The 23,355-nt window shown below is 30.4% G+C and overlaps 1 protein-coding gene across 1 annotated transcript; it reads right to left on the minus strand.

Annotated features, from left to right (window-relative positions):
• Nucleotides 1-1,621: 1,621 nt before the first annotated feature.
• Nucleotides 1,622-22,996, minus strand: LOC112003034 (hyoscyamine 6-dioxygenase). Its single transcript, XM_065762955.1, has 6 exons — nucleotides 22,603-22,996; nucleotides 22,228-22,478; nucleotides 21,773-22,091; nucleotides 16,414-16,671; nucleotides 16,212-16,365; nucleotides 1,622-2,136 (listed from the first exon to the last, which is right to left on the minus strand). The coding sequence occupies exons 1-6, from the start codon at nucleotides 22,789-22,791 to the stop codon at nucleotides 1,622-1,624; spliced, it is 1,686 nt and encodes a 561-aa protein (XP_065619027.1). The 5' UTR covers nucleotides 22,792-22,996.
• Nucleotides 22,997-23,355: the final 359 nt, after the last annotated feature.

Here is a 23,355-nt window from a genome sequence, read left to right on the forward strand (position 1 = left end):
TCACATATAAGATCTTGTTCATTAATAAACTACACAAGTATATAGATGAATCTTCCAATATGGAGTTCTTCTGTTTAAGAATAGATCAATTTGGCTTTATCCTATGATGTCGCAGAAGCCTGAAGAGAAGCACACACGATACTCTCTTGATTGAATAGAAACTAAACTGTTAGTTCCTGGTAGTAAACCTCGAATCCACGATGAGTTTTCCTAAATCCACAAGGAGATAAAACTGGAATCCACTAAAAGAAAATTTGACAAAACATCTGTGTTTATTGATAATAGTCTAAAAATTAAATTGCCTTTGGAGGCTACAATGCGTTTAAATAGTAAAAACAAAACCTAGGGCAATTAGAAACCCTAAGGCGGCTACAAAAGCATATAAAACCCTAATTTGACTAAACAACATTAAAAACACCTAAAAACAAGGAAATAAATGCCCTAAACCGAAAATTACATAAAAATACCAAATATAAAAGATTACGAAAATGAATTAGAATATTTTGTCCTACATCAGACCTCTCCACTTGAAATAAACTCATCCTCGAGTTCATTCTTGAAATCTGAAATCTTCCACTCCAAATAAACAAATACTTTGAATATTTTAATAACTTGATCCGGTTCTAAAACTTGAATCTGTCATAAAGTGTAGCATAAAATTTTTTTCTCATCTATCTTCAATTTATTTGCAACATCATTCAACAAAGGGTTGATAGTAAAATTTTCTACTCCAAGAAAATCAACATATTGTGTAGTTATCTTCAACAAATCAACTGAGACCTGAGGATTGTGAGTTGTGGACTCATCCTCATATTTGACCTCAATTGAATCTTTCACAATGTTCTCAATAATTACCATCTCTTCATTCCTGTCATTATTCACAATCAACTCAACCTTCGTTTCTTTGACCTCTTCTTCAAATTTTTGACAAGTGGTATTTTCAATCTTCAATTCAATAACTTGTAGCAAATCTTGATATTTTTTAACCACTTCAAAATTTTCTTTAGAAATAGGCTGCTCCTTCTCAACCCTCAAACCCTTTCCTTTACTTGACACATGGACTTAGCTGTCATAATTTTGATTTTGAATATATTGCTTTTCATATGAATATACAGATTTATAATCAACACTTGTATAATCTAGTATATCATAATAGTCATTAGGAAACCATAATAGTCTAAAAATTGAATTGATAATAGTCTAAAAACTGGAATCCACAAGAAGATAAAACTAGAATTCACTAGAAGAAAATTTGACAAAATATCTGTGTTTATTGATAATAGTCTAAAAACTAAATTGCCTTTGGAGGCTACAATGCGTTTAAATAGTAAAAACAAAACCTAGGGCAACTAGAAACCCTAAGGCGGCTACGAAAGCATATAAAACCCTAATTTGACTAAACAACATTAAAAACACCTAAAAATAAGGAAATAAATGTCCTAAACCGAAAATTACATAAAAATACCAAATATAAAAGATTACAAAAATTAATTAGAATATTTTGTCCTACATCAGACCCCTCCACTTGAAATAAACTCATCCTCGAGTTCATTCTTGAAATCTAAAATCTTCCACTCCAAATAAACAAATACTTTGAATGTTTTAATAACTTGATCTGGTTCTAAAACTTGAATCTGTCATAAAGTGTAGCATAAAATTTCATCTCATCTATCTTCAATTTATTTGCAACATCATTCAACAAAGGGTTGATAGTAAAATTTTCTACTCCAAGAAAATCAACATATTGTGTAGTCATCTTCAACAAATCAACTGAGACCTGAGGATTGTGAGTTGTGGACTCATCCTCATATTTGACCTCAATTGAATCTTTCACAATGTTCTCAATAATTACCATCTCTTCATTCCTGTCATTATTCACAATCAACTCAACCTTCGTTTCTTTAACCTCTTCTTCAAATTTTTGACAAGTGGTATTTTCAATCTTCAATTCAATAACTTGTAGCAAATCTTGATATTTTTTAACCACTTCAAAATTTTCTTTAGAAATAGGCTGTTCCTTCTCAACCCTCAAACCCTTTCCTTTACTTGACACATGGACTTGGCTGTCATAATTTTGATTTTGAATATATTGCTTTTCATATGAATATACAGATTTATAATCAACACTTGTATAATCTAGTATATCATAATAGTCATTAGGAAACCATAATAGTCTAAAAATTGAATTGATAATAGTCTAAAAACTGGAATCCACAAGGAGATAAAACTAGAATCCACTAGAAGAAAATTTGACAAAACATCTGTGTTTATTGATAATAGTCTAAAAACTGAATTGCCTTTAGAGGCTACAATGTGTTTAAATAGTAAAAACAAAACCTAGGGCAACTAGAAACCCTAAGGCGGCTATGAAAGCATATAAAACCTTATGTTGACTAAACAACATTAAAAACACCTAAACACAAGGAAATAAATGCCCTAAACATAAAATAATGAAAATTACATAAAAATACCAAATATAAAAGATTACAAAAATTAATTAGAATATTTTGTCCTACAACATCCTATCTTTAGAGTGTGATACAATAAGTGTCTTCTGAGAACGTCAAAGTTACCTTCTTTCTTTTCTTTTTCTTAAAAAAATTTAAGTTATAACAAGGTAGATGGGAGGTTTAAACTTGGACATCTCCATTAAAAATAATACCAAGATAACTCAATTGAGCTATATTTATAAGACTTGATATTTACCCCCCCCCCCTCCCACCCCCCACGCCTGTCTTTAAAATATGATATATAGATGTAAAAATTTCTTGATTTTTTTATTTTATTATTATTATTTTTAATAATTCGATAGTTGCAAGAGGGGAGATTTGAATCTTGAATATATTTGTTAAAGATATCAAAAGCTATCAACCAGTTGAGCAAGAAGGCTATTGGCCATATATTCTTTCTTTTAATTGCCCATAATGGTGAACAAAAAACTAGATTTTAAAAGTTATCCGAAATCCCAACAACACTATAATTAAACCTTAAACGAGAATTAAGTTAGGTCTAATATGGTTAATGAGGTAACATGAAAAAAGATGGATTTGATTTAGTTTTATACCTATTAAAAAAAAAAAAAAAAAACATAAACATATGGTTTCAAAAATTGTATCCCAGGAAAAAAAAATTATAACCTTAATAATGATTTAAAAAATGTATGTAATGATTAAAGAGTATTACCAATTCATCACGCTACCATAGTCCCACCATAGCGTTACAGATAAATATCTCTATATTACGTCATTGGATGACAATATCATGATGCAATCACAAAACTCACACAGCCTTTTTTTTTTTTTTTTAATAGAACCTCACACACAATTGACACAACCATTTTATATGATTTTCATCTATTACTAGCTAGTCATAACATTTATAATAATTAGTAACTAAGGAAAATGATTTTCTGCATTTAAAATGGAAAGCATTCTATTCTAGTATGTACTACGTACTAAATGCGTTATCTATATATCTATATATATAATAATAGGTATAGTTGAGAGAAACTCAAATTAGAATTTCAAATTAAAGTTTCAATTTTGCGTCTTGTGTTATAAATTATTTATTCTTAAAGAGTTTTATTCTTAATTTTAAAATCAAGTGTGAGACTACATAATAAATATTCATTCAAATAAGTTATTAAATACAAAAACCAAAGAGTCTAAAATAAATGAATCGTAAAAAAAAAAAAAAAAAAGTGCTTCACAATAATAAATAAATAAATCAACATTGACAATTTACATTTTATTCCTAATAATTTCCTTACAAATTTTTTTAAAGAATTAACAAAATATAAAAATAACTATCAATAGTATTTAAATTATATATATATATATATATATATAAGAATTAATTACGCATCTTATTGAATATTTTTAAGTGTATCAATGCATATACATGTAGTTACAAGTTAGTTTTTATAATAAAAAAGTATAATAGTAATTTTTATCAACTAATTGAATCAATATCATTCTGGAAGAACCAAAACATCTTTTAGTATGATTTTTTTTTTTTTTTGGAGAAAAAACAAATTTTCATATCTGAAGACGTTTCGGTTTTTGTTAAGAGAATGATATATTTTAGTATCGGTCAATACATGTATACCGTTTTAAGATATATATATATATATATATGAAATTAAATTAATAATAGTTATTTATTTATTTATTGCCTTAATAATATATTATAATTTTTTTTTAAAATTTTACAAGCCTAAAAGTCTTCCCTTTTAGTAATAATGGATCAATTAATATAATTTTGCTTCTATCTTTTTTGTGCACACTATACCTAATACATTAGTCAAGCCAATTCTTTTCCTATTTCTTTTTCTTCTTCCCTGCCCTTCTCACATTTTTTTTTATGATTATACTATTTATTATCAGAATAATATATTAATCGATTTTTTAGTGTGATAAAAAATTATACCCAGAATTTCACACTTTTCTAAAGCTTACACCTTATAATAATGTGGCGTTTTCTAAACGCTAACGCTATACAAAAGAGAACAAAGGACATATCCCAAATCTAGCACTTTTTTAAAGTTTATAGCATATATACCTGGCGTTTTTTAAACGGTGATACGATACAAAAAGTAAACGAAGGACATTGCTTTTGTGCCCAAATAACCTTAAAATAATTTTGTAACCTCTCTTTTTTTTTTTTTTTTTTTGAGAGGGTAACCTCTCTTTACTTTTCCTTTTCCATAAGGTATCTGAATCCAGGTACTCGTTCGATGCTTTAATCCATTTTCTTTTAAGGTTGAAAAAGAAAGCCAAAGACGTCGATGCTAAATGTATATAAATATAATATGCCTTTCTTTTGATAACCAGTAATGCTCGTATTGTGTTCATTAAAAAATAAATAANATATATATTTTAATTTCTATTATTATTTATTATTTTTAAATTTTTTAAGTCTGTTCTTGTTTATTTTTAGTTGCCGGTGATTCAAAGTGAAATTTGACTTTGTGGATTAGAGAAGGGATCCAAAGTACATGTCTCAATTAAGAGGACTTATAGTAGAAAATGCAAATAAAAATGAAAAATGAAAACAAGTAATTAAAATTTAAAGTCCCTAAGTTATATGATTCAATTCTAAGTTTCTTTCCAATTCCATTGGATTTCAAAAGACTAAGACAGATTGCAAATAAATTAATTGGTGCCTAACTTGTTCGAAACAAACTAATTCGAAAGTTCAGAGTAAAAAGCTCAAAGCCTGAGTTATTACACCTAACACTTAAGCAAACATGCTTAATATAAAATGAGCTTAACAACTAAATACTTGGATCAAACATAAGTAAATATGTTTAAGCTAAATCACAAAGTTATAAGCATATATTTTTATGTTAGAAATATTGGGCCAGTTAAAACCCAAATAAAGTGTGTCCAATAGTGGCTCCAATCTAATTTGTAATCAAAACTTTAGTTCTTACCGATGAGTTATATCTTTTAAACCCATACCTTTTTGGTTGTCTATGTTTATATAAAGAGGAAATGGGCTCATTTGTATGCACGTTACAATTTTTTGAGACTAGTAGACAAGAAATCTCTCTCTCTCTCTCTCTCTCTCTCTCTCTCTCTCTCATCACTTTTATTTAAGTATTTAGGCTGTAGATATTGTGTGCTTTGTTCTCATAACAAACACCAATGTATGTGTAATTTAAAACACTTATAGATTCTATTTATTGGAAAGATTATTATAAAAAAGTTACAGGAGGACTTTTTAATTTTCTGACACTTCACTAAGCCCAATGAACAAGAGATTATCTCCTTGATAACTATATTACATTGATTTCAATAAGATCTTTGGATTGTTTGTGATCTTCTATTGGGATCGAGCCTCTTATTTATACTAGGAAGTCTCAAAGGTGATTGTCATTCCATGGGTTGCTTTAAAGCCCCATGATAAAGCAACCCATGGAATGACAATCACCTTTGAGACTTCCTAGTATAAATAAGAGGCTTGATTCCAATAGAAGATCTCTATACTGATATACAGATGTTCTTAACTTCCAGTAATTGCTTTAAATTTTATTGTAACGATACATTTATGGTACCAAAAGCTTGAGTTAATAATAAGTGTTGAAATATTGAGAGAATTTGGTAAATTGCTTTGCAATTGTCAAAATTTAACGATTTCTTCTCTTTTAAATGAACACCATCAAATTCAATTAATAATAAATAAATACAAAGATTTTTTTTTTTTTTTTTTTGTGAGCAAAATTTTTCCATACACTTCTATGTATTAAGTTTAAGCCACTTTATAAGAAAAGGAATCATAAGATCCCCACTGAAATTAATCACTAGCCGCCAATTGGATTTCCGTTGAGACCAAGGGATAAGTGAACATGAGAGAGAGGGATTTTAATTTTTTTGCCCAAGCCCAATCTCCATGACAACTACAATTTATTTATTTATTTTTAAATATTTTAATATGGTGTGGTTGCATAGTTGGCTATTGATGTGGCGGGTAAATTAATTCTTTATTATTATGTTTGACACATTGGATTTTTCCATCAAAGAGATCACGGCAAAGGGACCAAATTGAAATATGGTGTAAAAAATAGAGACCAAATAAGTAGTTTACCCAAAAACAAATCTATTAATACTATATATAGAGAAAGAGGCAACCACATACAATACCAAAATGGGTATATGAAATTATTTTTATTTGTTATAGAGTTTTAACTTATAGCATCTGCTTCTAATAATTTTGCTCTTTATTATTAGATAAGACACCAAAAATACGTGAGGATTGAACCCCGGATCTCTTATTCCACCATCTATTATTACTGATTATTGAGTTTGAATATTTGATGGTATTCGTTTTAAAGATAATATATATTTAAATTTTGACAAATACAAACTATTTATTTTAACTAATGTTTAACTCATGCAATGCACGGAATCATTTTAAATATTAACAGACTATGCATCCAACATAAACTTAGTTATCATACTTCTATTGCATACATTCAAACTTAAATAATGTAGCATATTTAAGCATATAGTGTCTAATATCCCCTAAAAAATTTTAAATTGGTCACTTCAAATCACTTCATGTGTGTACTTCCCTTCTATGAGAGATTAAAAAAAAAAAAATCTGACTTTAAGCAATTAAAACTTACATGAAAATTTCAAATAGCAAATTTGCTATTCCTAAGAACCACAATAAATCACACCGAACTAAAACTTGCATGACAATTTCAAATACCAAATCTACCATTCCTACGAATCACAATGAATTAAACCATGAGATTAGAGACAAAAAAAATGGTTACAGGTTTATGAAACATAAAGTAAAAAAATAGTAGTAAAACAATAATGCATAATCAATAGTACATGGGAATCTCAAATTCTAAAACCAAACTAATACATAACTCTTAAGAGGGATTGAATCCAACTTTTTAATCGCAAAAGAAAAATTAAAAGCTACGGTGCATCCCGAATCCACAATTCCAAAAAAGCTGCAATGATACAAATAAAATCTAAATACAAAACAACAACCCTCAAGCTACAATATATTTACATTGATGAAAATATGCTTTTGGGCAGCGCGCATCTTCTTGGTTAGGAATGAAAAATTAATAAATATAAACCAATTTAAGTATCAAATATATTAAAAAATTAAATGACACATCACGGTTTGGCCTTGATTAAATCTCAGTCCGACCTCAAAAACCTTGAACCTCTCCCTTTCTCGGTTCATTAAATGGTCCGGGTTTCAAAATCATGTATATAAACAAAACAAAATTCCACTTGCAACAAATAAAATGCATAATCAATAGTAGATGGGAATCTCAAAAAGTCTAAAACCAAACCAAGTCATAAGTCATAACCCTTAAAAATGACATCGAATCTTAATCCTAACCCTAATTGATGAAACCCATGAAATATTTAAATTTCAATTGCAAAAAAAAAAAAAAAAAAAAAAAAAAAAGGCTCACAATCCCAGAAAAGCTACTATGATATAGGAAAATTTGTTAACAAGAACCCTTGTATTGATAAACAAAACAAAATTCCAACTTCAACGAATTTCATCGCCATATATGATCAATAGAAGATAAAAATCTCAAATTTTAAAAACCAAACAAATTCATAACCCTCAAAAGTGATATAGAATCCCTAAACCAAAAAAAAAAAAAAAAACAAACAAAACAAAACAAAACAAAACAAAACAAAACAAAAAAAAAAAAAAAACAAACAAAACAAAAAAAACAAAAAAAACAAAACAAAAAAACAAAAAAAAAACAAACAAACAAACAAAACAAAACAAAATTGCGATTCAAATCCTCATTAGTCAAACAAAAACCTTAAAAAAATTCCAAGAAAACAAAAAAAAAAAAAAAAAAGGAAATCGAATTGAGAAAAATAAACGAACTTTGTCACTTTCTCTATTAGCTGTGTATCAAGCGTTTGAACATATTTTAAGTTTTAACTGGTTAGTTTTGTTTTTATATTGAGAGGCTATTAAATGGTGTTTTAGTGTTGCTGAAATAGTATAATGTTCTTCTTCTTCTTCTTCTTCTTCTTCTTCTTCTTTCTTCTTCTCTTTTTTTTTTTTTTTTTTTTTAATATAATTTAGATGGCTTTTTTTCCTACGTGGCAAAACAACCTTAATTGTAGGACAAGGCTTCTAGTTTATATATAGTATACTAGTCTTGGATCATGCACGTTGCACGTGATAATATTTTTAGGTTGGTCTCATTATTATTATTTTTTAATTTGTACTAATTTAATAAATAATAATGTAATTCATAATCATATTTTCATTTATTATAGGGACAATCACAAAATGTAATATATATATATATATATATGTGAAACTGTGAGAAACTCAAGTTAGAATTTTCAATTAGAGTTTCAATTTTGCGTCATGTGTCCTAAATTATTTATTCTAAAAGAGTTTTATTTCTTAATTTTAAAATCAAATGTGGGACCACATCATAAATATTCATCTAAATGAGTTATTAAGTACAAAAACCAAAGAGTCTAGAATAAATGAATTGTTAAAAATAAAAAATAAAAAGTGTTTCACAATAATTTTTTTAAAAATAGACAATTTACATTTTATACCTAATAATATCCATACAAATTTTTTTTAAAGAGTTAACATAATATAAAAATAACTATCAATAATATTTAAATTATATATATATGAAATTATATTATGCCTCTCTTATTGTACATCTTTAAGTGTATCCATGCATATGCATGGGGTCACAAGCTAGTCTATATATATAATAATAGGTGAAGTTAAGAGAAACTCAAATTAGAATTCCAAATTAGAGTTTTAATTTTGCACCTTGTGTCCTAAATTATTTATTCTTAAATAGTTTTATTTCATAATTTTTAGAATAACATGTGGAATTGCATTATAAATATTCATCCAAGTGAGTTATTAAGTACAAAAACCAAAGAGTTTAGAATAAATGAATCATTAAAAAAAAAGTGCTTCACAATAATTTTAAAATATATATCAATATTCTTCTCCAAAGTGAAGTATACGGGCTTCAAGCCTTCAAGGATGAGGAATGGATAGGTGTTAAACCTATTCCTTATGCTTTTGTGATTAACATAGGTTATCCTTTGCAGGTACGCACATATATCTTCACAAACTCTTAGTATATATAATGCACTTGGTTTGTTTTGGGGAAGGATATTCTAGCTTATATGTAACTGCAAGATGTTTCATTAGTGAAAATTCGTTGATAATCCATTTGATTTGTGGTACTTCACCACAATGATTTTGAATTATGTAGGCATTAGGTAAATAATTGTTGGGTAATACATTAGTGTGCAAGAATCAATCTAAGTTATTTACACGATTATGGAAAGCTTTATTTATAGGCAGTCTTTTTAATTTGGGATATCATATAAATTGTAACAAATAGTATCACATAAATTGTAGCAAATAGTACCATATATATATAGTCATAGAAATCCACCTTAAACTTTAGGGTACCTACGCTTTGCACTCCAAATTATAAAAATTTGTAATTTCAACCCAATTGTAACAAACTTTGCAAATTGCATCCCATAGCCTGATTGACAATTAAAATTAATAAACATACCTGAAAAAAAATGTGCAAGTTACATAGATCATAAAAATTTAGTACACGAACTGACTATAAGGGCAAAACATAGAATTTATTTCTTTAGAGTCATGTAACTTGCATGCTATCATTAATTTCAACATTCATTCAAGCTATGAGATGCAAATTATCAAGTTTTTTACCATTGGGGTGGTGAATGCAAGATTGCATAGTTTAGGGTGTAAAGTGTAAGTACCCTGATAGTTTATGGTCACTACAAAAAACTTGGCCTATAGTGGTTTTTTTTAGCGGCGTTTGTCAAAAACGCCACTATAGGTACCCTATAGTGGCGTTTTATATAAACGCCACTATAGGTACCCTATAGCTGCGTTTAGCAAGTCCTATAATGGCGTTTTATATAAACGCTACTATAGGTACTCTATAGCAGCGTTTTGAAGGCCTATAGTAGCGTTTTTAAAACGCCACTATAGGTCTGACCTATAATGGCGTTTCTCATGGTACAAACGCTGCTATAGGCACTTTTTTTTTACTTTTTAAATTTTTTTTTTTCGGCTGGGATTAATTTCTTTTTAATTATAATAGACCTATAGTGGCGTTTGACAAACGCCACTATAGGCCCTTGTAAGTGTAGGACCTATAGTGGCGTTTGTCAAACGCCACTATAGGCATTTTTTCTGGGATTTTTAATTTGTGCATGCAAAAAAAGGCCTATAGTGGCGTCTGTCAAACGCCACCATAGGCCTGTAAGTGTACGACCTATAGTGGCGTTTGACAAACGCCACTATAGGTTCTTAAAAAAAAAAAAACATTTCACAACAAATTTCACTACATTTTAACAACATTTTCACAACAAATCATGGGTAATTAATTGTTGTTAGTTCAAATTTGAATTTAGCAATGAGATTGCTTTTTTAACCCAACAATAAGAACCAATAACAACTCACCATTTAAAATTTGTTATAAAAATATTGTTGTAAAAATATTTTATGGTATGTTTCAAACTATTCTTTAAAAAAAAAACAATCCGTAAAAAAAAAAGGGTGATATATTCTAGCTAGGAATATGCCATAGAATATTCCTAGCATATTCTATAGCATATTCCATACCATTCTTAAAAAAAAATTTTAAAAAAACTAAAAAAAAAATCAATCCGTAAACAAACAGAATTAGGAATATGCCAAAATTTCTATGGTATATCTACAAAAAAAAAAAAAAAAAAAAGTTTTTCTGCTCAAACAAATTGACAACCGTAGCGGGAGCACATGCCATTAACAACTCGAAAAATGAACAATATAGAAGCAACAGTTCTAAGTCTCAAACTCAGGATGAATTCAGAAAACCAAAAAAGTATGGCTAAACATCTGACTTAATGGCTTGATAATGGTTTACAGCGAAAGGTCAACCAACTTTTTCCACCCTTGCCAAAATAATTGAAAAGCTTGTCTAGGCTTTGCCAAATCAAATGGAAATAATTGGTAGAAATTTTACCCGGTGCCTTTAGTGCCAACCTTTGAATAAGTACTTCAAACGCAAATAATTGCAACACAAACAAACTCCAGAATACATGAAGGCGAGATTGGTCAAAACTTGGGGGTAGCAAAGGCCATTCGGCTATTCTGAAGTTAACCAAGCCTAGAGTTGAGCAAATTCAAGCTAAACAACCCAGGGTTGAACAGCCCAGAGTTGAACAACCTAGAGTTGAGCAGCCTCGAATGGAGCAACCTGGAATGGACCAGTTTGAATTGAACAACCTCAAATTGAGGCCCCTTGAAATGAGATACCTAGGCCACCAAACTTAATAATGGTCATGAAAATAGCGACATAGATTTGGCTTTCATTAGAATGCCAAAAATAGCTATGATAGGAATGTCCAAGAAAATGCGAGGGCGAGTTTTGATCCTCAAGAGGGAGATAGGAATGATTACCAAGAAACCTATAGACCACCATTCAAAGACCAATACCAAATGCTATACCCTTTCCAGGTCAAGTAAGGTATGATCATTCAAGACAAACGTATGGTTCTAGTTTATGAAGGCAAGCAAGACCTTTGTATTGGAAAACTTACCCTGAGTGGATAGATAGGGAAGCGGAATTTCCTAGAAGTTACAAGATTCCAAATTTATCACATTTTAAGGCGATGAAGATAAAACTGCTAGGGAACATATTTCCAGGTTCACAATTCAGTGTGATGAATTGTTAGATAATGACTACTGTGCTTCAAATGTTTCCCGATTCCTTTACAGTACCCCCCCTTCCCCCCCACTCAAAAATCAGTTAGCAGTGGGGTTGAAAAGGAAGTGAAATTCCAAACCCACTTTGCCCCCAAGGATTTAGGTGTGGCAATGGAAGATTTGGTATATTAAAACAATGGGCAGATGAGACTGCCGAAGAGTTCATCATGAGGTTTTAAAAGGCTAAAATGAGATGTCAAACTACATTTCCAGAGGCATAATATGTTAAATAGCAGTAGATTGCCTAGACTTCAAATTGAGAAAGAAGTTCGAAGGAAGAACTTCCTTTAATTTGTATGAATTATCCGAAGAGCCTCTAGACATGAAAATCTACATAGAGAAGAGATTTGAAAGAAAAATGCCTTGAATGGGACTTGTTACTAAGATCCTAAATATGAGATTGATGTAGCAGAGTTTAGGGGTCAAAAAACTTGTGTGATGCTGCCATTATGTAAAAAGAATGTATCACAACAATGAGTGAGGGGAGTAATCGAGAGCCTATGAAAGAGAGAGAAGTAAAATTCATTTCATCCCATCTTATTTATCACCCATTATACAAAAATTCAAACTGATGAAGGAGAGACCGCAAGGGCATAAAAAAACCTGCAGAAGTGGCAGCAAATTCCAAAGACAGGTTCATAGACACAGTCCATTCCTTAGTTATCGCCGCAGCGAGAAGAATATTCCAGCAAAAGATAAAGCTCCAAACCACCCACTTTCACCAAAGGCATGTTGGCAGGCCTCCACTCTTCTCCTCCACTACTAGTGATGTAGGACAGAATATTCTAATTAATTTCTGTAATCTTTTATATTTGGTATTTTTATGTAATTTTCGTCATTTTAGGTTTAGGTGGTTTATTTCTTTGTTTTTAGGTGCATTTAATGCTATTTAGGTCAAATTTTATTCCTGTTATGGTTAGGTATCAATTAGGAGTTATTTTAGATTATATTTTCTTGTCTGTCAAGTTTTAAGGAGCTCTTAAATAGGCTCCTAAGTCTGTAAACGTTTTTCATAGACTATTATCAATAAACACAGACTTTTGTCAAATTTTCTTCTGGTGGATTCCAGTTTTATCTCCTTGTGGATTCAGGGAAACCCCTCGTGGATTCGAGGTTTACTACCAGAAACTAACAGTTTAGTTTCTGTTCCATCAAGAAAGCATCGTGTGTGTTTCTCTTCAGGCTTCCGCGACATCAGTTGGTATCAGAGCCTTGACTTACCCTGGTCTGATGGCTAACCGGCGAGACGGTGACCACCACAACAATGACGGCGGTGACGACGTCAACAACCCAGTCCTCATATTTTCTTGTCTGTCAAGTTTTAAGGAGCCCTTAAATAGGCCCCTAAGTCTGTAAACGTTTTTCATAGACTATTATCAATAAACACAGACTTTTGTCAAATTTTCTTCTGGTGGATTCCAGTTTTATCTCCTTGTGGATTCAGGGAAACCCCTCGTGGATTCGAGGTTTACTACCAGAAACTAACAGTTTAGTTTCTGTTCCATCAAGAAAGCATCGTGTGTGTTTCTCTTCAGGCTTCCGCGACATCAGTTGGTATCAGAGCCTTGACTTACCCTGGTCTGATGGCTAACCGGCGAGACGATGACCACCACAACAATGACGGCGGTGACGACGTCAACAACCCAGTCCTCACTAGGGCTGAGTTCCTTAATTTTCGTGATGAGAATCAGCAATTTTGTGAAAAGAGTCAGAAAATTATAGGCGAAATCCAGCAAAAGATTGCTACTCCTCTTGCTAGGAAATCATCTTACAGCAACAATGTTCGATATATTCAAAGACACACTCCAAACTACAAGAAAATTCCATTCTTTGACGGAGATATGTGTAAGATGGATTTTATTGACTGGTTTCTTGATTTGGAGGAGTATTTTAATTTTTGGAAGATTTGTGATGAAGAAAAGGTGCGGCTTGCATCTAATAAATTAGACAATGAAGCAGAAGAATGGTGGGAAGACATTCAAATTGATAGAAAGCGATGAGGTAAGCGTCCAATTCGCTCTTGGCAAAGAATGAAAAGAGTATTAATTGATTTATGGTTTCCTAATGACTATTATGATATACTAGATTATATAAATGTTGATTATAAATCTGTATATTCATATGAAAAGCAATATATTCAAAACCAAAATTATGATAGCCAAGTCCATGTGTCAAGTAAAGGAAAGGGTTTGAGGGTTGGGAAGAAGCAGCCTATTTCTAAAGAAAATTTTGAAGTGGTTAAAAAAGATCAAGATTTGCTACAAGTTATTGAATTGAAGATTGAAAATACCACTTGTCAAAAATTTGTAGAAGAGGTCAAAGAAACGAAGGTTGAGTTGATTGTGAATAATGACAGGAATGAAGAGATGGTAATTATTGAGAACGTTGTGGAAAATTCAATTGAGGTCAAATATGAGGATGAGTCCATAACTCACAATCCTCAGGTCTCAGTTGATTTGTTGAAGATGACTACACAATATGTTGATTTTCTTGGAGTAGAAAATTTTAATTTTACTATCTACCCTTTGTTGATTGATGTTGCAAATAAATTGAAGATTGATGAGAAGAAATTTTATGCTACACTTTATAACAGATTCAAGTTTCAGAATCGAATCAAGTTATTAAAACATTCAAAATATTTGTTTATTTGGAGTGGAAGATTTCAGATTTCAAGAATGAACTCGAGGACGAGTTTATTTCAAGTGGAGGGGTCTGATGTAGGACAAAATATTCTAATTAATTTATGTAATCTTTTATATTTGGTATTTTTATGTAATTTTCGTTATTTTAGGTTTAGGTGGTTTATTTCCTTGTTTTTAGGTGCATTTAATGCTTTTTAGGTCAAATTTTATTCCTGTTATGGTTAGGTATCAATTAGGAGTTATTTTAGATTATATTTTCTTGTCTGTTAAGTCTTAAGGAGCCCTTAAATAGGCTCCTAAGTCTGTAAACGTTTTTCATAGACTATTATCAATAAACACAGACTTTTATCAAATTTTCTTCTGGTGGATTCCAGTTTTATCTCCTTGTGGATTCAGGAAAACCCCTCGTGGATTCGAGGTTTACTACCAGAAACTAACAGTTTAGTTTCTGTTCCATCAAGAGAGCATCGTGTGTGTTTCTCTTCAGGCTTCCGCGACATCAACTAGGAGTAGAAGCAAAACTCTCTTTACTTTCTTCTTCACTCTCCTTTGAAACAACACCGACTTTCCCTACACCCCCATTGTACTATTAGCCAAATTATTATATTAACAACTCAAACTTCTTTTTCATACCTTCATTTCCTTCAAGTGATCAGACCGGCACAAAGTAAAGGAACGTAAAGTGGACGAAATATTGTACATTTCTTCTCATTGCCATTTTCTCCTCTCTTTTCTTACCAATTTGGAAGGGGGACAAAATGGTGGCTTGGGTAGAAAACTTCATCCACCCATTTTCTTTCGTCTACCTTTTCATTCCAACCAAATAATGGAAAATGACATTTTCCTCTACTTTTTCCTTCTCCCATTTCACATCCTCTCATTTTTCACCCTCACCAAACATAGCATAAATGACTAGACAGGAAAAGGGAAATTAATTTATATGGCCATCACCTGATTTTATTATGTCGCCAATCCATAATATATTACAATGTGTTCAAAATCTTATATTCAGTTGGTGTTCACGACACTAAAATTTTATCCATAAAAAAGATATTGACAATAATCATAATATTAGTGCAATGTAAAACCAATTTCACTAACTTATGTTTACTTCCTTGATATCAATGGTTATACATTGATAAAGTAAAATAGCTTTTTTATTTATTTATTTTTTCTCAAACCACTAATCAGGAGTACCACTTAAAAACTCCTCAAATGCTGTACCGTAGGAGGCAGCGGCTCTGCATTTGATAATTAAGTCTTTGTATGAGCAGGACCTACAGAGTGCAGGATTGCTTGCATCAACCAAAGCTTTTGCTGGTTCTATAAGTGTTTCATAAAAGGGATTAAGAGAGAAGGCAGCAGTTGTCCGAGCTAAATTTGAATTTGTCACCACTCGATGTTCAGCACCTTTCAACTTCCCATTGCTAATAATCTACAATTCAATGCAACACAATTCTAAGAACTATTATTAAGAAACAACTAAAAAAATAAGTTTTTTTTTTTTTTTTTTTTTTTCAAATGCTGTACCGTAGGAGGCAGCGGCTCTGCATTTGATAATTAAGTCTTTGTATGAGCAGGACCTACAGAGTGCAGGATTGCTTGCATCAACCAAAGCTTTTGCTGGTTCTATAAGTGTTTCATAAAAGGGATTAAGAGAGAAGGCAGCAGTTGTCCGAGCTAAATTTGAATTTGTCACCACTCGATGTTCAGCACCTTTCAACTTCCCATTGCTAATAATCTACAATTCAATGCAACACAATTCTAAGAACTATTATTAAGAAACAACTAAAAAAATAAGTTTTTTTTTTTTTTTTTTTTTTTGTTGAGAAAAGGATGGTTACTTACATAAAAGTTAAAACCACCCTAAAATATGGCACTTACACTTTTCATCATAAACTACGTGAATTTGCAATCACCACCTTAATTGTAATATACTTTGAGAACTTTACCCCCCATAGTTGATTGTTAAAATTAATGATAACGCTGCAAGTCACATTGTTTTGCTTTTGTAGTCAGTTAATGTAGTAAATTTTATGGACAATGTGTGATCATTAATTTGAACAGTTAATCACGTTGTGTAATGCAATTTAATTTTTTTTTTAATTTTTATATATACAAGATAGAATTTTTATTCTAGCATAATCTAAGTGTATATATATGTGAAGCTCCCTTCTAGAGACTTAAACCCCGGCCTTTTTCTCCACACACTATAAGTACTTACATTTGTGGAGTGACTACCGCATTAGGGGTACGCGGTGGTAATTTAAAATATTGTGACAGTTGGGGTTATGATTGTAAGTATACATAGTTTGGTTGCAAAGTTTTGGCACACGAAGTTTAGGGTGGTTTTTCATGACTAACCCTAAAAAATGTTTGAGTTTCTTTTTTTTGTTTTTTGTTTTATTTTATTTTATGAGACAAGATTCTTTTTCCCCTAGTTACTGAACCATATTACGTATTAGGCATATTGAGGATTTAAAAAACAATACAAAAAACCAAACAAAAACAAAAACTAGAAAAGGTAAAGAAAGTGTTAAATTTGTATTGTAATGAAATACTATTTGTCACAACTTATATGATATCCGAAAAAATTAGTTATAATTTGAGCTTTTTGTAATCATCTAAATAACTTAAATTGACATAATTAAAATTAATACACAAGTTTGGGTTGGTTTTCTATGACTGACCCTAAAAAATATTTGAGTTTCTTTTTTTGTTTTATTTTATTTTATGAGAGAAGATTCCCACCCCTCCCACCCCTCAAGTTACTGAACCATATTAAGTAGTAGGCACATTGAATATTTAAAAAAAAAAAAAGTAAAGCATGTCTTAAATTTGTATTGTATATAATGCTATTTGTCACAACTTATATGATATCTGATGTTAGAGCTTTTTGTAATTGTGTAAATAACTTAGGTTGACTTAATTGATACGCAACCAATTTAACACCCAACAATTGTTTACATCAATGTTATGAATTCTATTTCTACTGGATGAAATGGACGGAAAATCTCATATTGGTATGTAAACTAGAACGGTAACTCCTCAATTCCACCTCAGACCAAATTTCAGGCCATTCTGGATTATTTCAATTAATTTTGGTCGATACCAGCTGAAATTAAAAACCTGGCCAGTATGCATTTTGTGCTGAATCTAGTGATTATATGAGGTTATGAACAGATAAATAAATAAAGAAAAGAACTTAATAAGATGAAGTGAGCATAGACACAATGAAAGAAAGAACTAAACCAAACAATGCGATGTGAGGGAAAGAAGAGAAAAAAAAAAAATCAAGAATAATGAAGCCTGAAGAGTAGGTGACCGTGAGAGGACAAAAGAAATAAATTGACCATGTGAACTTGTGAAGTGCTTTTACGTGGGTGGATTGGGAAATGGGTAAAGTGAGTTGCTAGGAACTTCCAAGAAGGTTCCTTCTTTACAAATACCCCCACATGTTAGTTTTTTTTTTTTAGTTTTTTTTTTTTTTTTTTAATGCTCACTTGATATTTTTCTTTAAAAAAATATATGAAATTCATTATTTTATATAAAAACAATATATATATATATATATGTAGCAATAAATTTGAAACTACAGGTAGAAATAGAGTTTTTTGTTACTATGGACAAACGGAAATAAGGTTCAAAATGATATTCGTAACATTTGTTTATGTAATGCCTTCATAATTCAAATCATTAATTGCAAGCCCGTGCGTTGAGCGTGATAATTTTTTCCTAGGTGATTTCAATATCTATATATATATATATATTTTAAACCTTACATAATACTTTTCTTTTTAAACATTTACACACACACACACACACATATATATATATTATAATGTGAATCTTTACATATACTTTTAAGTAAACTAATATATTCCATTTCATTAGGTGCGTAAAACCATAGATTATTATTATTTTTTTAATGATCTCATTTATAATGCTTCTTGCCATTATATGTTTACTAACCGATGATTTGCATAATAAAGATTTAAAATGAAAGACAACATTGTTCATTAGATTTTCAAAAAGTAACAGTGTATGAAATATATATATATATATATAATATGTTAAATGAAATGTCAAAAAAAGGATTTTAAATTTGCTAACTTTATTTCTTATGCAATTTCTATTATTATTGGAGAACATCACTTTTTTAGTTATGTTTGGAAATATGGTTTTCAAGACTAAAGTTTGATTAGTTTTAAGTTTAAATTTAGTACTATGATTGTATTTAATTTTTTTTATTATTGATTTAGTGTTTTCAGTGAATGTAACAGTTTATTTTACTACACTGTAAAGATTTTAATATTCTTTGTGTGGACATCTCTATTTTATTTTTTACTTCTCCTTATAGCCTCTTTACCATCTCTCTCCATTGGCAACCTATCTTTTTCCAAAATTTGATGATGATTCTATGGCATTAAACATGCAATATTAGTTTCTTTATGTTATATTTGGTTTAATATCCTCATTAATTTTTTAAATTAACTATTTCTAAATTGACATTTATTTTGTATTCTATTTTTCCTTTAATATATTAGGTGTGAGAATGAGTATTTCCCTAGCATTACTCAACTTTATGAGGACAATTTTATTTATCAAATTTAAGTAAAATATTAAATGTTTAATTTTTTTTAATATAAAAAAGGAAAGGAAATATAAATAATGTAATGATATGGAGGATGTAGTTAAATTTAAATGTTGAATAAAATAATATGGGAAAAAAAAGTAAAAATAAAAGATATAACAATAAAAACCGAATTATCAAAAGTATACTATGTAATATATAATAATTTTTTATATACTATCTTTAATTCTTTATAATGAAATATGATATCATTCAACAATCAAAGTGAACCAAAAAAAATATATATATATATCAACATAAAACACAAAACTAAATCACACCAACCTAAAATAAAGTTATAATGAACACAAAAATTTATCAACCTAAAACAGATATGCAAGAAAAATTAAAAAATTCACCAAAAAATTGAGAGAGAAATAACTTTTTTTTTTTTTTGGTGAGGGAAAATTGTGCATAGAATGGAAGAGTGAATGACAAATTTATGCTAAAAGGATGATAATAAGAAGAAACAAAATAAAAGAAGATAAAGGGAAAGAGGAAGAGTGATATTAAGGTAGCGGGTTTGGGGAGATGAAAAGGTAAAGGGAATGAGAAAGATTAAGGGAATAAGAAAGGTCGGAGAAAGTGTAAAATATTAAATTTTTATTTATTTTTAAATAAAAAAGATGACAAAATATAAATAATTTAATGATATGTAGTGTAGGGGTGTTAGGCCCAGCAATATATATATATATATATATCTATGTATATATTGGGCCGGGGGCCCAATTCAAGGACATGAAATAGCCCGAGGAGGGGTGAACATTATCAAGGGAGTCCGTGTTAGTAAGTGAAGAGATTAGTTTTGATCATAAGGGTCCATGAGGGTGGTTCGAGGATGAATGCCTCCTCTGCTGAGTAAAGCCGAGGTCTGAAAGGGTGGTCTACCATCAAAGGCAACATTCCAAGAAATTCTATTGATACAGATTAAGCATCATGAAGTGCAAGATAGTAGGAAGTCCTAAAATATCTAAAGAGAAAACTGCTATTACTGCATTGAATGCTCTGTAGCTAACTACTCTACACGTGGAGGGTAGAGATGAAGGAAGGAAGAGAGTATAAAACAAAAGGAAGACCCTGAAGGAAGGAAATTGAGAAATTAAGAGAAAAACACTGTAGCAAATAAGAGCTGAACATGTAATCAAACTTGAGAGAAATATATAAGAACTGATCTTCTCGAATTGTGCAGAGGACAATTGTTTTTTTATATTAAACCAGTCTAAATTTATTTTCTTGTCATCTGGATCCACTTTACTTGTTGTCTAACTCATTAAAGCCCAGTTTTTCAACTCACTCTTTACAAATTCATTGTATTGGGCTCCATGGGCCTAAGTTCATCCACCCTTTGGGCTTGGGAGCCAAAAAGCATCCTTACATGTAGGATCTCATCATATTTCAATGTTGAATAAAATAAGATGAGAAGAAGAAAAAAAGAAAAAATAAAGGATATAACAATAAACACTAAATTATCAAAATCATGCTATGTAATAGAATAATATTATTTTTTATATACTATCTTTAATTCTTTATAATGCAATAATAGGATAACATTTAACAATAATTAAAAAAAAAAAAACTTAAAACACAAAAATAAATCTCATCAACCCAAATTAGAGTTCTAAAAAATACAAAAATTTGTCAACCTAAAACAGAGATGTAAGAAAAATAAAAAGATCCACCAAAAAATTGAGAGAGAGAGAGAGAGAGAGAGAGAGAGAGATAACATTTTTTTGTGGGGGGAAAAATATGCAAAGAATGGAAGAGAGGGCGATAAATTTATATTAAGAGGGTGTGAATAAAAAAAAGACAAATTAAAATAAGATAAAGGGAAAGATAAATAGTGATATTAAGGTAGAGGGTATTGGAGAGATGAAATGATAATAGAGAGAGAAAGGTTAAAGAATATGTAAATATTTAAATAAAAAAAGTGAATGTTAAAAAAAAATTATAAGAAAATTGGAAAGAAAAAATAATAATGACATAAACGACAACATGGTTTAACTGGAATGTAGTAATATTAAATGTTATGCTTCAGCTTTTAGAGAAATATATATATATATATATTACAGTAAAGTACCAGAAATCAACGGACTATCAACTAGTTTTCACGTTTTTTTTTTTTTTTTGAGCTATTGTTTTCACTAGTAAAAGGTTACAAATTAAGAAGTACTATATTGTATATAGTTAGAGCTTGTGAAGATGTATGTACCTGCATCAGAGAACCTAAGGTAGCCACAAAACCGTAAGGAATAGGTTCAACACCAATCCATTCCTCATCCTTGAAGACTTCAAGCCCATATACATCACTTTGAAGAAGAATATTAATGACAACAGGGTCTCTATGTTTGGGGAAACCCAAGGTTAAACTTGGGTCTGGGCATGGTGGATAGTGATTGACCAACAGTATTTGATTTTCACCAAGTTCACTGCTAAAATGATCGGGGTTGAGTCCCAAGCCTTGAGCAATGAACTCCAAAATCCTAAAGCCCACCTTCCTTAATTCAGCTGTATATATCGCAACAACTTCTCTGAAAAAGGTTACATGAAACATCATCGTGTAGTTCATTTCTGTTCTTATGTGTATATCAAGCCACTACTTGGAAAGGGTAAAAACTAAAAAGTATGAAAGAACAAATTAACATGTCTATGACTACGTGGACTTACCGATATTTAGGTGGCTTTTCAGGCCAAAATTGGATGTATTTCTCTAGAGGATTACAATGGTGTAACAATCCATCCCTCCAGAAGTGAAACTTTTCAGTTGCATAATTATGACTGCTTGTATACATGTAGCAGCTCTTATCGGGGTCTTTCGAAGTTTCGATTGCCTTGTCCGCGGCAGATAATGCATGAAACTCCTTAAAAACACCCATGGCCTCATCTATTAAGTTGCTAGGGACTCCATGGTTGATCACCTATTAGATGGTACAAATCATAGCATAAAACAAATGTATCAAATATGAAAAAAGTTGCCAAGCATCACTCGGGAATAAATCATTGTCTGATAAAAGAATAAAAGAAAAGATGTGTGGGTGAAACCTGAAACATTCCAAACTCTTGGCTAGCTTCCAAAATTTGTTGAAGTATATCGTTTTGATCATGAGCCCCAAGATCAACCACTGGAATATTTTTCCCTAGAGAGAGTATCCCTGGTCTATCTTTGGGTGGGAGTATATACGATTCTGGCAAGGATCGATCATTGTACCAGCTTGAAACAAGGTGCTCCATGGCTTACAACTCAAATCTCTGAGGAAGAAGGAAATGTCTATGTTGTGGAGAGAACATCAACCACAAATATGTCAATAAAAAGCATCCACTACAAGTTGTTGACTAAAAGAACCATAAACAATATACACACATTTTTCTTCTTCTTAATGTCACTATCTCAACTATAGGCTCCATTGGTATTCTCCATGATGAAGAATTGTTTTGAGTCTACGAAAAATTATCACTCTATGGGCGGCTTTGGTTTCTTAACCATATGATTTTTTATTTCATAGATAACATGCCATACTTAAATAATGAAATAAATCCTAATCAAGCACGTGAAAAAGATTTCTATCATTAAATAACAAACTTCAATAATAAAATTTTATTAAAATAAACTTTTCAACTTTTGGTAGATAGCTTGTAGCTGTCAAAACTAAAAGAAATATATCGTGTAAATATAAGACAACTTTTATCAGGTTTTAAGTCTACGAAAAATTATCACTCTATGGGCGGCTTTGGTTTCTTAACCATATGATTTTTTATTTCATAGATAACATGCCATACTTAAATAATGAAATAAGG

The sequence above is a fragment of the Quercus suber genome, unplaced genomic scaffold (assembly GCF_002906115.3).
Source record: "Quercus suber isolate HL8 unplaced genomic scaffold, Cork oak 2.0 scaffold_483, whole genome shotgun sequence".
Lineage (NCBI taxonomy): Eukaryota > Viridiplantae > Streptophyta > Magnoliopsida > Fagales > Fagaceae > Quercus > Quercus suber.